At 36.6% G+C, this 12,608-nt stretch overlaps 1 protein-coding gene across 2 annotated transcripts in view; it reads left to right on the plus strand.

The window, feature by feature from the left end:
- Positions 1 to 5,209, plus strand: part of LOC143036824 (uncharacterized) — a 57,804-nt gene extending 52,595 nt beyond the window's left edge. For both annotated transcript variants that reach the window (XM_076204626.1, XM_076204625.1), the window contains one exon: positions 4,110 to 5,209. In XM_076204626.1, the coding sequence (XP_076060741.1) occupies positions 4,110 to 4,345 (236 nt within the window). In that variant the 3' untranslated portion in view covers positions 4,346 to 5,209. The remainder of the gene's footprint in view (positions 1 to 4,109) is intronic.
- Positions 5,210 to 12,608: the final 7,399 nt, after the last annotated feature.

The raw sequence follows: 12,608 nt of genomic DNA on the forward strand, positions 1-12,608 counted from the left end.
GACAGTCTAGGACTCAACCAACCGCGCCGTGTAAGTGTGAGTATGAATGTAAGTGTAAGTGTTAAAATGTATGTGTACGTGCAAGTGTGTATACATGTGTCTGTGATTGCAAGTGTAAATGTAAGTGTAAGTATACGTGAGTGTAAGTATAAGTGTAGATGTAAATGTATATTTATGTGTAAATATAAGTGTACATGTACGTGTAAATGTAAGTGTACATGTATGTGTAAATGTAAGTGTACATGTATGTGTAAATGTAAGTGTACATGTATGTGTAAATGTAAGTGTACATGTATGTATAAATGTAAGTATGCGTATACGTAGGTGTAGGTATAAGTGCAAATGCAAGTGTATATGTATGTGTAAATCTAAGTGCATGATCTGATGTAGATATAAGTATAAGTACTTATGCCACATATAGTCATTAATTTAGGGATTCCGTCTCCTCAATTTCCCTTAACACACCCTGACGGGGGACGAGAATACCGACACATAGTCCCCTGAGTGTCGTAAAAGACAATAATATGGGGCAGAACGAGTGCAATAAGTATGTTTTACGTCATTCAATCTACTTTAATGGGTATTATGGTCTCTGTGTATGTGTGTACAGTCATAAGCAAAAGTTTTGATCCATACAATAGCTCTCACAAGTCAATATGATTTTTTCGAGTGCGTGATTTTTTTTTTCTTATGCATTATTTAACTTACATTTAGTTTATTTTTTGAATAGATGAAAAAAACAGACAAAGAATTTTAGTTTTGTGTCTTGAAAAACTCGTCTAGGTGGGTCAAAACTTTTGCCCACGACTGTACCTCGTTATAATATAGAAGAGTAATGCATTACTCAAAGCGCCACTTGTGAATTATTTCGTTGTTCTGCTGTTTCATCTTGAAGCCATTGGCAGACTGGAAGGAGTACAGCGACGAGTGTGTGTGTGTACATATTTTTCTTTAAAAAAAACATACACACACACAAACACACACACACACACACACACACACATATATATATATATATATATATATATATATATATATATACATACATATATATATATATATATATATATATATATATTTATGTGGGTGTGTGTGTGTGTGTGTGTGCTGTGTGTGTGTGTGTGTGTACATATATATATATATATATATATATATATATATATATATAGAGAGAGAGAGAGAGAGAGAGAGAGAGAGAGAGAGAAGGGAGAAACCAGACTTCTGTTGATATTGCATAATTATTATCAAACAATTCCTCTCGATTCTGCATCGATGTAATTGGTAATTAGACAGTAATTACGCCACTATCAGCTCTGCAATTGCTATTGCAACGCTTATGGATCTGTTTTCTCTTCAGGTTTATCTATATTTTATTCACTTATTCAAATAATTATTCACTTGTTTCCCATTTATCATTTCATATGCATATATCCATGTCACGCATTTTAAATATGTTCCCTTAACACTTTATTTTTTATTAATTTATTTGTATATTTATCTGTTTGATAACTACTTGACTTAAGCGACTGGGGTCAAACTCGGACTTGCTAAGCTATTCATAATACATAACTTATTTATTGACGCATTTAATATGTGTATTTCATTTCAATTTTTACCATGTATCTATTTGTTTATTCATTTAGTCTTTCACTGTCCATTTGCAAGACTAATTCTGTGAAGAGAATCAATCCTGATAACGGTTGACTTGCAATAGATGTAATTCAATCCTTTCTGAGTTTCTAACTTCCATTTAGTATCTCTGTGATCTTGCGCTGATGATTGTGATTACCTGATCCTTACCCTGTAATCCATGGACACTTCAAGGCCTTGTTCATACGTACGCGACTACGCGACTCAAGTGAGTTCGTTTGAGTAAAAACGACTTGGGTTACAATCCTTTATTTTTCAAATTTCCGAATATCAAATCCCTTATACGTCATATACTGAGAAGCTGAAGGATAAACTAAGAGAATTTAATCCTATACAAATATTAGACACATCGGTGAATTGTCTTTAGGGCAGTCTAGAATACTGTCAGCGAAGTCAACTTCCGGCTTTTCAAATTCACAACATTTGACGAGAATCTGGAATGTGTGACGAGGGCTTCAGGGGTGTGGGGGTGTGGGGGTGGGGGGGAGCAGAACTTCACGCGTGGGACGATAAACCGAAAATCTAATGTTAGTTGGTAGATAACTAGCTAATCTAATTAGTATTGAAGTCTCCCGCAGTAGACGAAGCAATAGGAATACGTGAACGTGGAAGATCGAAAAATCGTTGTGAGCTCCTGGAGTATATACTAACGTTTGGTGTTATTTTTCACTTCAGGCGACTTAAGTATTTAGTATTTATTCAGGAATAACCAGCGCTTCTATCCGCGGGGACAATATTTCACCGAAGACGAAGAGAGCGATGGACGGCAGAACGGTGGGAGAGTAGAAGTTAAAAGTGCTCAACCTTTTTTCCCGCATAAGTTCTATCTACTCAGTACCCCACATTAGATAAATTAATTTAATTCATCTTGTGATCACAAATGAACTGTATCAACCTTTCTACTTCCAAGGGGGTTCCAGGGAGATGAATAGAATAGCCTGATGCCAGCCAGAATACAAACATAAATGCAACTGGTAAGGAGAGGCGAAGATGATGGATCAGAAGTACAGTACAATTATTTAATCAAAATCGTATCCACACCTTATGCCTCACGGAAATGTCAGTGGCGAACAATTTCTCGACCTCCTCTAGGCCGCATGAGATCAGGGATAAACCCGTCAGACCCAGACACGGTGTCTGCGTTATCTAATTTCGTAACGAGAAGAGATCGACCAGCCTCTGTCTTTAACGTGGGCGGTAATATGATTTAAAGAAAACGAATAAACGTGAAAGGGAAATTTAAAGTGTCTGAATTATATTCTTATTGAAACCTTTAGGTATTAAGTGAATAGACATAGTGTTTTTTTATTTTTAGAAAATTTATATATAGTAATTTTACATTTGTATCCGTTGTAAAACTACAAAAATTTAAGTAATGATAGTAGTGGGTTGAATGAAAGCATGAAGGGTGAAAGACTAGACAAAACAGTGAAGAACATGTTGGAATGAACAGACAAGTAAATGTGGAAGCGAATTACATGGTAAAGCAATGCAAACAGATGTCTGGGTGGGACGAAAAGCGTCATGAGAAATAGGTATTTGAGGATGAATACAAACAGAAGATTCTATGGAATGACTGTATCCATGACACTTTACGCAACAGACTTGGATTATAGGAGAGGCATACAGGAAGAAGTCGATTATGCTTGAGGTGCAGTGTTTGAGAAATGTAATAGGAATTAAAGTCATGGATAGAATGAAAAGTAAGGAAATGAAGCAAAGAACGGGGTTGGAAAAAGATCTCGAATTGGGTAGATAAAAAACAGCTGAGGTGGTTTGAGTGAGGAAAAAGTAGCCTAGAGGGTTGGAAAACAACAGAGGTGGATGGAGTGAGCTTAAAAGGAAGACCGAGAATGAGTTGAATGCATAGGGTAAAGGGGATTTTGGACACATGCGGAATGCCTGTCGATTAGGGAGGGAAGAGCTCAAAAGATAGGAATGAATGGAGGAAGACTGTGAATGGATGAAAAGGTGACGCGTCCCTAAGGGATGTTCTTCTCATCTACACTGTAAATCATTTTAAGTCAATGAGGGGAGGTGTCGTCATGTAACGAAGCGGTGGCGGGTAAACCAACGGTTTGCTGTGGAAATGATATGTCTCATTGTATCATCTTAGTGTAGCAAGGGACAGGGGTGAACCTTTATCCAAGAGATGGGAGGGGGAGGGGAACGTTGAACTGAATTTAATGTGTATAAAGTGTGTTTGTGCTTTGATTCAGGCATCCCTTATAAGTGGGAAGAGAACTTTGATATATATATATATATATATATATATATATATATATATATATATATATATATATATATATATGTATGTATGTATGTATATATATGTACATATCATTGATGCTGCGCTTTATTGTAAACATTTATTTGCATGATGATATCTCACTCTAATCTTATAAAAAATGTATTGCCTATCATTAACATTTTCTTCTTTTCTCTGTATTTCTTTTTAGTGATGTCCCAGGCGGTGGGGTTGACCCTGTTCCCGCTGGGTCTTGGATCCCCGTTGGCGCGAAGGGAGTGTGGTCTCTCAGCTTCGGTGTATTGGCCCGGCGACTGCCGCGTCGGATGGTGCTACGTTCTTGCCCTCGTCTGCACCACGCTGGCAGCTTACTGCCCCGTCCTGGCCCGACTCACCGCCTACAAGCGTTACACCGTCTGCGAGTGGTCCAACCTGAGCTTCATGTAGCCTCGCTCGGACCTCCCGCCAAAGTTTCATGTAGCCTCGCTGGGATCTCCCGCCTGAGCCTCATGTAGTATTGCAGGACTGTACAACTGAAAAGAACTTTGTGTATTCTTGTTGGGTGGTCCTAGAGTGAAGCTAGCCTCGCTGGGTGGTGAATTCTGATCTTCATGCAGCTTAGCTGAACGGTCCAAACTGAGCTTCATATACCCTTGCTGGGTGGTTCGACCTGAACTTCGTGTAGCCTCGCTGGGGTGTAGGGGGGTGTCGCGCAGGAGCTTCATGTAGCCTCGCTGAGGACTCACACATTAGCTTCACTTAGCCTCGCTGCTGGAGGAAGAAGGAGGTCGCCCGGGTGCACGTCCCCTAGCGTCGCCTTGTTGTTGTTGTTTGTTGTGAATTTTTTTGTTACCTGTTTCAGCGAGAAAGGTCCGTGAAGAGGTCAGGCGGTGGCTGCCGGCTTGCCCGCAAGGCGGAGCAAGGCAAAGCAAATTGAAGAGAAAAGAAGATGGATGCTGAGAGTGTCTGTGATCGACGCTAAAGTACCCCCACCCCATCCCCTTAACACACACATACACACACACATGCACACACACACACACACATGCACACACACACACACACACACACACACACACACACACACACACACACACATACATACACACACAAACACACATGAAATGATTATATATATATATATGAATATATAGAGATACACTCACACACTTGCATGTGAGCATTTGTTAGATTTGTTGACCTATGTGTACCCTGACTGTAGGTAGCTGGGCCTGTCTGCTCCATACCACAGCTCAACTTGTTAATACGTTCCATTTATCCAACAAAAGGTAATAAACAGGTTGTATATTACACAGTTGCATCATTCCCCTATGATATTCTCCTAAGGAAGTGGTGGTGGTGGTGGTGGTGGTGGTGGTGATGATGATGATGATGATGATGATGATGATGATGATGATGATGATGATGATGATGATGATGATGATGATGATGATGACGACGTTGATGATGATGATGATAATAATGATGATGATGATGATGATGATGATGATGACGTTGATGATGATGATGATGATGTTGATAATGATGATTATGATGTTGATGGTGGTGGTGATGATGATGATGATGATGATGATGATGATGATGATGATGATGATGATGATGATGATGATGATGATGATGATGATGGTGATGTTGGTGGTGGTGATGATGTTGATAATGATGAAGAAGATGAGGATGATGGTGATGATTGTGGTGATGATGACGATGATGATTATGATGGTGGTGATGATGACGACGATGGTGATGATGATGATGATGACGGTTATGATGATGATGGAAATGATGACGATGGTGATGATGATGATGATGATGATGATGATGATGATGATGATGATGATGGTAATGATGATGACAGGAGACCTTTTGATCCATAATTAGGTCGGATGCGAAAATATATCTATATAATGATAAATGTATAAATAAAATTATGATAAAATCAATAAATGTAAAGGAAACAAATAAATAGGTAAAGTTAGATAATAATTAAATAGATGAATAGTAAATAGTAATAAATTGACAGATAACTAATACTAAATAATAATCAAAGAAATAATAATTAGCAAACAGACAAATTATATAAAATAAATGGCAGGCATTACAGCATCTTGCTTAGGCGTTTATCTAAATGAATCTTAAAGCTTCCAACTAAACTACATTGCACTGCCTGTACAGGAAGTTTATTCCATTCATTAACTTCACGGTTGGCGAAGTTGTTTCTACCCACTCCCAAATCAAATCTATTTCCTGACAGTTTGAAACCATCATTTCTTGTCGGATTCTCATTTAGCTTCAAAGTTTTGTCACTTTTGATGTTGTCAATTCCCTTTAGAATCTTAAAGACCTGTATCAAGTCACCTCTGAGTCTACGCTTCTTTGGGGAAACAGATTTATATGTTTTATTCGATTTTCGTATGATTTATTTTTGATATTTGGAATAAGTTTTGTGGCTTGCCGTTGTGATATGATGATATGGTTTAACGTCACACACTCCCCCCTTATCGGGAGGCTAGGACGGTGCCCCTCACAGAGGCCTTTGTAGCGTGGAATTTAATGAACCATCCCCTTGGTTAAACTTCACCGGTGGCAGGATTCGAACCGCCATCCCCTCGACCTTCGCCGTAAGTAACGACGCCCTAACCCGCTCAGCCAGCGAGCTTGCCGTCGTACATTTCCAATCTGTACATGGTTTTAAGAAACTCATGATTATTTCTTTTTGACTCGTTTTGAGTTTCAACATCATGCCTTACATTATAATTTTGTTCTTTATTGACACCTTGCTCTATATTGACACTTGGTCCTTCATTGACATTTAGACCCTCAAAGACATTTGCTCCATCACGGACATTTGGTCCCTCCTGGACATTTGGTCCCTCACGGTCATCCGACCTCTCATGTACATTTTGCCCCCCTCCGTCACCGTGCCCCACGCTGGCCACCCGTCGTTCATTGACATTCTGTCCGGCATCACTTTCTAAAACGATATTCTGTCCTCCACTGACATTATATCCTACCGTGATATTTTGTCCTCCACTATAATTACATCACGTTTTCTTTTCTTTTCTTTTCTTTTAACTCAATTTGATTTGATTTCTATTTCAGTCTGTTTTATTTTATTTAATTCAATTTAATCTTCTTTATTTTAATTTAACTTTCACTTATAATTAATAAAGACAAACAGGATCCCTGTTAGTGTCCCGCCAGAGCCCAAGGCGGTTTGAAACATAAAAAAGAAAAAAAGAATACCGAAGTGGACGAAAATGAACCTGGAAGAGGACGCTTCTAGTTAATTAATTCCACTTTCGTTTTACACATCTTTGTATTAACCCGGAAACTACGGCCCAAGCGTGTGCACGCGCACACGAGCACGCTTTTGTGTTTGTGCATATGTTTAGTTGAATTCGTTCCATCGTTGTAGGGCCATAAACTCTCATACATTTTGACTTCGATCAAGTTGAAAATTACAGACTTATGATATCCCACATTGATTTAGTTTTATCTAAATAAATACTGCATTTCTGTGTTGGTCTACGAGTACCTTTTCATAAGCTCATGTTGAGTCATAGTTGTCATATTTGGAAGAATTACAAATGTGCTCTAGGTATATATACTACATTTTAATACTGACTTGTATGGTATCCGTTTGTGTTTGTATTCATGTGGTTATGTCTATGTTCTTGTTTGCGAGTTTATTTGTGAGAATATCAGTATTAGTGTTTGTTTGTTTGCTTTATTTAGCTGTTTGTTTCTATATGTGTGTGTAGAAGAGAGAGAGAGAGAGAGAGAGAGAGAGAGAGAGAGAGAGAGAGAGAGAGAGAGAGAGAGAGAGAGAGAGAGAGAGAGAGAGAGAGAGAGAGAGAGAGAGAGAGAGAGAGAGAGAGGAGAGAGAGGGAGAGAGAGAGAGAGAGAGAGAGAGAGAGAGAGAGAGAGAGATAGAGAGAGAGAGGGAGAGAGAGAGAGAGAGAGAGAGAGAGAGAGAGAGAGAGAGAGAGAGAGAGAGAGAGGGAGGGAGAGGAAGCGAGAGAGAGACTACCTCAATGATTGTTTAATATCTTAGCTATATGGAGTTCATAGCCCATTTTTAATGGATTGCAACGTCTACACAAGAAATAAAATATTATTTTTCTCAATCGCCTTAGCTGGAATGAAAGAGCAATCATCTTTCTCTCTAAGAGCAGGATGTCGACGTCCCCATCACTAGATTCTCTGAAGTGGTCAAGAAAACAGCATTATAATTTCCCCCTGCAATGTTGTCGTTCCTTTCCCTCTCTTCCCCCATTCCCCCAAAATGTCGACATTTATTTGAGCATTTAATACGACGACAACGGTTTCGCTGATTAAGAAGTTCCGGCAACAATGTAGTAGCGAAAACAAAAAACAATATATTTCCCAGTGCAGTAGATTGTCGTTTCTCCCAAGCCTTTCCCCGCCAAGAATTCTGTCGACATTAATTTCACTCTTAAGATGACGATTTTATTGCTTAAATAATCCCAGCAGCATAATAACTTAAAAAAAAGTAAAGGAATGTGATGAAATGGCATGACAGTGTGCTGAATACAAACGCAGTCGTGGTGGTAGTGGAGAGGATAAAGAGCTTAACGTCGAGATGAAGGAGCCTACAGCACCACAGTCGAGCTCAGCAACTTGGAAATTAGTATCATATGATATTTTATGATCCTTTATTCAATTCTGCCTTCATGTTGTAATCATTACCGCAATACGATGGTTTATTCAGATATAATGCATGGCATATGAACTAATTTCTATTTCATAGTTTGTTTTCCTAATATATTTTGGTTCGTGTATATACAACGTCAACATGGGGTCTGAAGAGAATATCAGCAACTGACCTAACTCCGATGTTTGGAATATTCAAAGAGATGTGGAATATGCCATGATCACATCAAAATATATGCGACTGAAGCAATTATAGACAAAAATGAGAGCAATCTGATCACGTGTCAAGAAAAAATATTTTGAGGATTTGAATAGAAGCTTACGACATGACGTCACGTAAAGTCTCGGGCGACACTTTTTTGGCGGGAACCAATTTGTCGACACAAATATCTCTAGGGAAACCATTTTTCTTTGCTAAGGAGATCGGCGTCATATAGAAATATAGTTCAATGCCCAGAGGGAGATACCTTGCTGAGAATATTTTACTAATAGTGGCCTCAAGGGAATTATGTAAGATTGGGGATGTAGGCTAGTCCAATGCAAGTAGGATTAGATTGTCGTTTCTTATTTTTTAAACAATAAAGTGATTAGTATCCTACTGTTTTCATCTGAATTATAAATGATTTAGCATCGTTTTTGTTGCTATTGGCGACTTCCTTCCCTTGCTGCCGCCTTATAACTTCTCTCAATCCTAGTACATCCTGCGCGCAGCGAGAAGGTTAAGTCGACTTCACACAATCTAAAAAGTCGTTGACTTTTCGCTTTTGCGTGAAGTCGAGTTTATGCTAACACGCCTGCTAAGCTCAACATCAGATCGATCGAAGGCGCTGCTGTGGAGGCAGCGAAGAAGAAGAGAGAGAGAGAGAGAGAGAGAGAGAGAGAGAGAGAGAGAGAGAGAGAGAGAGAGAGAGAGAGAGAGAGAGAGAGAGAGAGAGAGAGAGAGAGGGAGAGAGAGAGAGAGAGAGAGAGAGAGAGAGAGAGAGAGAGAGAGAGAGAGAGAGAGAGAGAGAGAGAGAGAGAGAGAGAAAGAGAAAGAGAGAGAGGCGCCATGTTTATGTACAACACAGACATTATGGGAGGCGTGAGATCATCTTGAAGACCGGCTAATGGCCAAGTCATCTGCAGACTTTCTGGGCCTGAGGAATGTGTGGGTGCATTTCTCTTCCAAAATGTACTGTTTAGCATCGTTTAGTAATTTAGTTCACGATGGGGAATGTGTGGCTGTGAAATTTATTTTCAGTTCGTTCGTGACAGCCCTCGTTTTTATCATGACATTATTGATTCAAAGTAATACCCATGCAAGTATGAAAATAAATTGATATGAATACATTATCATAAATAATTTATTCCAATTTAAAATTGATAGATAGAATATGAATAAATAGATAGTAATATTTATGTAATTATGAAGAATATGTTGACATACGTGAGGTATACGAATTAGGTCACATTGCTATGCCGCAAATCACATAACATCTAAAAGCGACGTGACGTCAGATCGACACAAAGGACATATTCAGCAAGCATGAATAGATTTGTTATTCTTAGACTTTGGTAATATCTATAAAACATAATGTTGGAGGACAAACTTTTGATTTTAGGTTGTTGTTCATATCTTCGCCGATCAGGTATAAATGATTATCGACATTACCAAAAGAACTACATTTCCCATCCTGGTGCATTTGATTTTATAGAATATAATGGAAGACTAACCAGTAAATAGTCCGATTTATGATATATATATATACATATTTACATATATATATATACGTATATATATATATATATATATATATATATATATACATATATATATACATATATATGTATATGTATATATGTATATATATATATATAATATATGTATATTTAAATGTCTTTATATATATTTACGCATGCATCAGAAATGTATATATATATTTATATATATATGTATTTATATTTATACATATATATATATATATATATATATATATATATATATACATATATTAGATATATATATATATATATACATTTATATATATATATATATTGCTATGTATATATATATTTAGAAATGTATATATATGTATATATATACAAGCACCCGGACCTGGCTTCGCCTGGTTGTGCTTGGCCATGGCGTAGCTCGCTTCGCTTCGCTTGGCCAATATTTGTAAGATTCTCTTAGCAATATTTCGTTAAAATTTCTCTTGTACATTTCGTAAGATTTCTCTTGTTAACATTTGGTAAAGATTCTCTGACTATCATTTCGCGTAAATATTTTCTCATTAATATTTCGTAGAGATTCTTTGTCAGAATTCAGTTAAGTTCTCTTTTTTCTTGTTAGCACCACTTTCTTTTTCCATGGTAAATATTAGTTAGTTGTTTTCGGTGATGACTTATTTCCGGGTTGGGCCTTGCGTAGGAGGTTGGAAGGTTTAGAGAGTAAATACATGTTTTTTTATGTAGCTGGAGAGTGGAGATTCTCTTGGCAATATTTCGTAAAGATTCTTTAGCAAGATTTCGTAAAGATTTCTCTTGGTATTATTTTGTAAAGATTCTCTTGTTAACAATTTGGTAAAGTTTCTCTGGCAATATTTCGTAAATATTTTCTTCATTAATATTTCGTAAAGATTCTTTTGTCAGAATTCCGTTAATTCCGTTTGTTATGTATATATAGATATATATATATATATATAAAGATATATATATATATATTTACATATATTATATGTATATGTATACATATATACATATATATATATATATATTTATATATATATATATATATATTATATATATATATATATATATATATACATATATGTACATATATGTCCACTGTGTTAATAATTATCGTTATTATCGACATCATCATCATCATTATCATCATTATTATCATTATTATTACTATTATTATTATTATTGTTATTGTTGTTGTTGTTGTTGTTATTATTTTTATTATTTTTATTATTTTTATTATTATTATTATTATTATTATTGTTGTTATCATCATCATTCACATCATTATTGTTATTATTATTATTATTAATGTTTTTATTATCATTATTATTATTACTCAGAGGGTTAGGGCGCCGTTACTTGCGGGGGAGGTCGAGGGGATGGCGGTTCGAATCCTGCCACCAGCGAAGTTGAACCAAGGGCATGGTTTATTAAATTCCACGCTACAAAGCCCTCTGTGAGGGGCACCGTCCTAGCCTTCCGATAGGGGGGAGTTTGTGACGTTAAACCATATCATCATCATCATCATTATTATCATTATCATTATCATTATTATCATCATTATCATTACTATCTTTATTACCTATTTTATAATTAGTATCATTACTATTATTATTGTTACTGTCAATATTATCATTATTATAATCATTATTATTATCATAATTTTTATTACTATTATTATTATTATTATTATTATTATTATTATTATTATTATTATTATTATTATTGTTGTTGTTGTTGTTATCGTTTCTATCATTATCATCATCATTATCATTATTCATTTTTCTTTTTTTTATTGTGTCCTTAGGTCTTTGCAGATAAAATATTTCTGCTCTTGCATATTCTCTTTTGATACCAAATCATATCATCCGTTAATACAGTATCCCACTTTTCTTTTTTTTCTTTTTTCTTTTTTTGGGGGGGCATTCTGTTTCATAAAAAAGGAGTAAGATATTGAATTTCTTAACTCTTTTGCCCCGGTCTTCCTTTATCTATTCGCGTTCTGGAATCGGAAAGCCAAACTTTTCCATTTTTCCATCTCAACTTGGGCTCGTCAGGCCATGCTGTCTTGGAACGAGTTTTGTCACTCTCGCCTTCTGTATTCTCTTTCCAGGGACTTAATATCTTCTCCTGGGAATTGAACACGTTCTTTTATTGTTGGATTTTCATAACACGTGTGACTATGTGGAAATGTACTTTGTATAAGGAAAGTTTGACATCGCGGGGGTCTAGTTTTCCATCAAGCCATAACACGGCGGCCATGTTGGATCAGGATCTTCGTTGATAA

The sequence above is a fragment of the Oratosquilla oratoria genome, chromosome 21, assembly GCF_046742065.1.
Source record: "Oratosquilla oratoria isolate Oo_2021 chromosome 21, ASM4674206v1, whole genome shotgun sequence".
Taxonomy (NCBI): Eukaryota; Metazoa; Arthropoda; class Malacostraca; order Stomatopoda; family Squillidae; genus Oratosquilla; species Oratosquilla oratoria.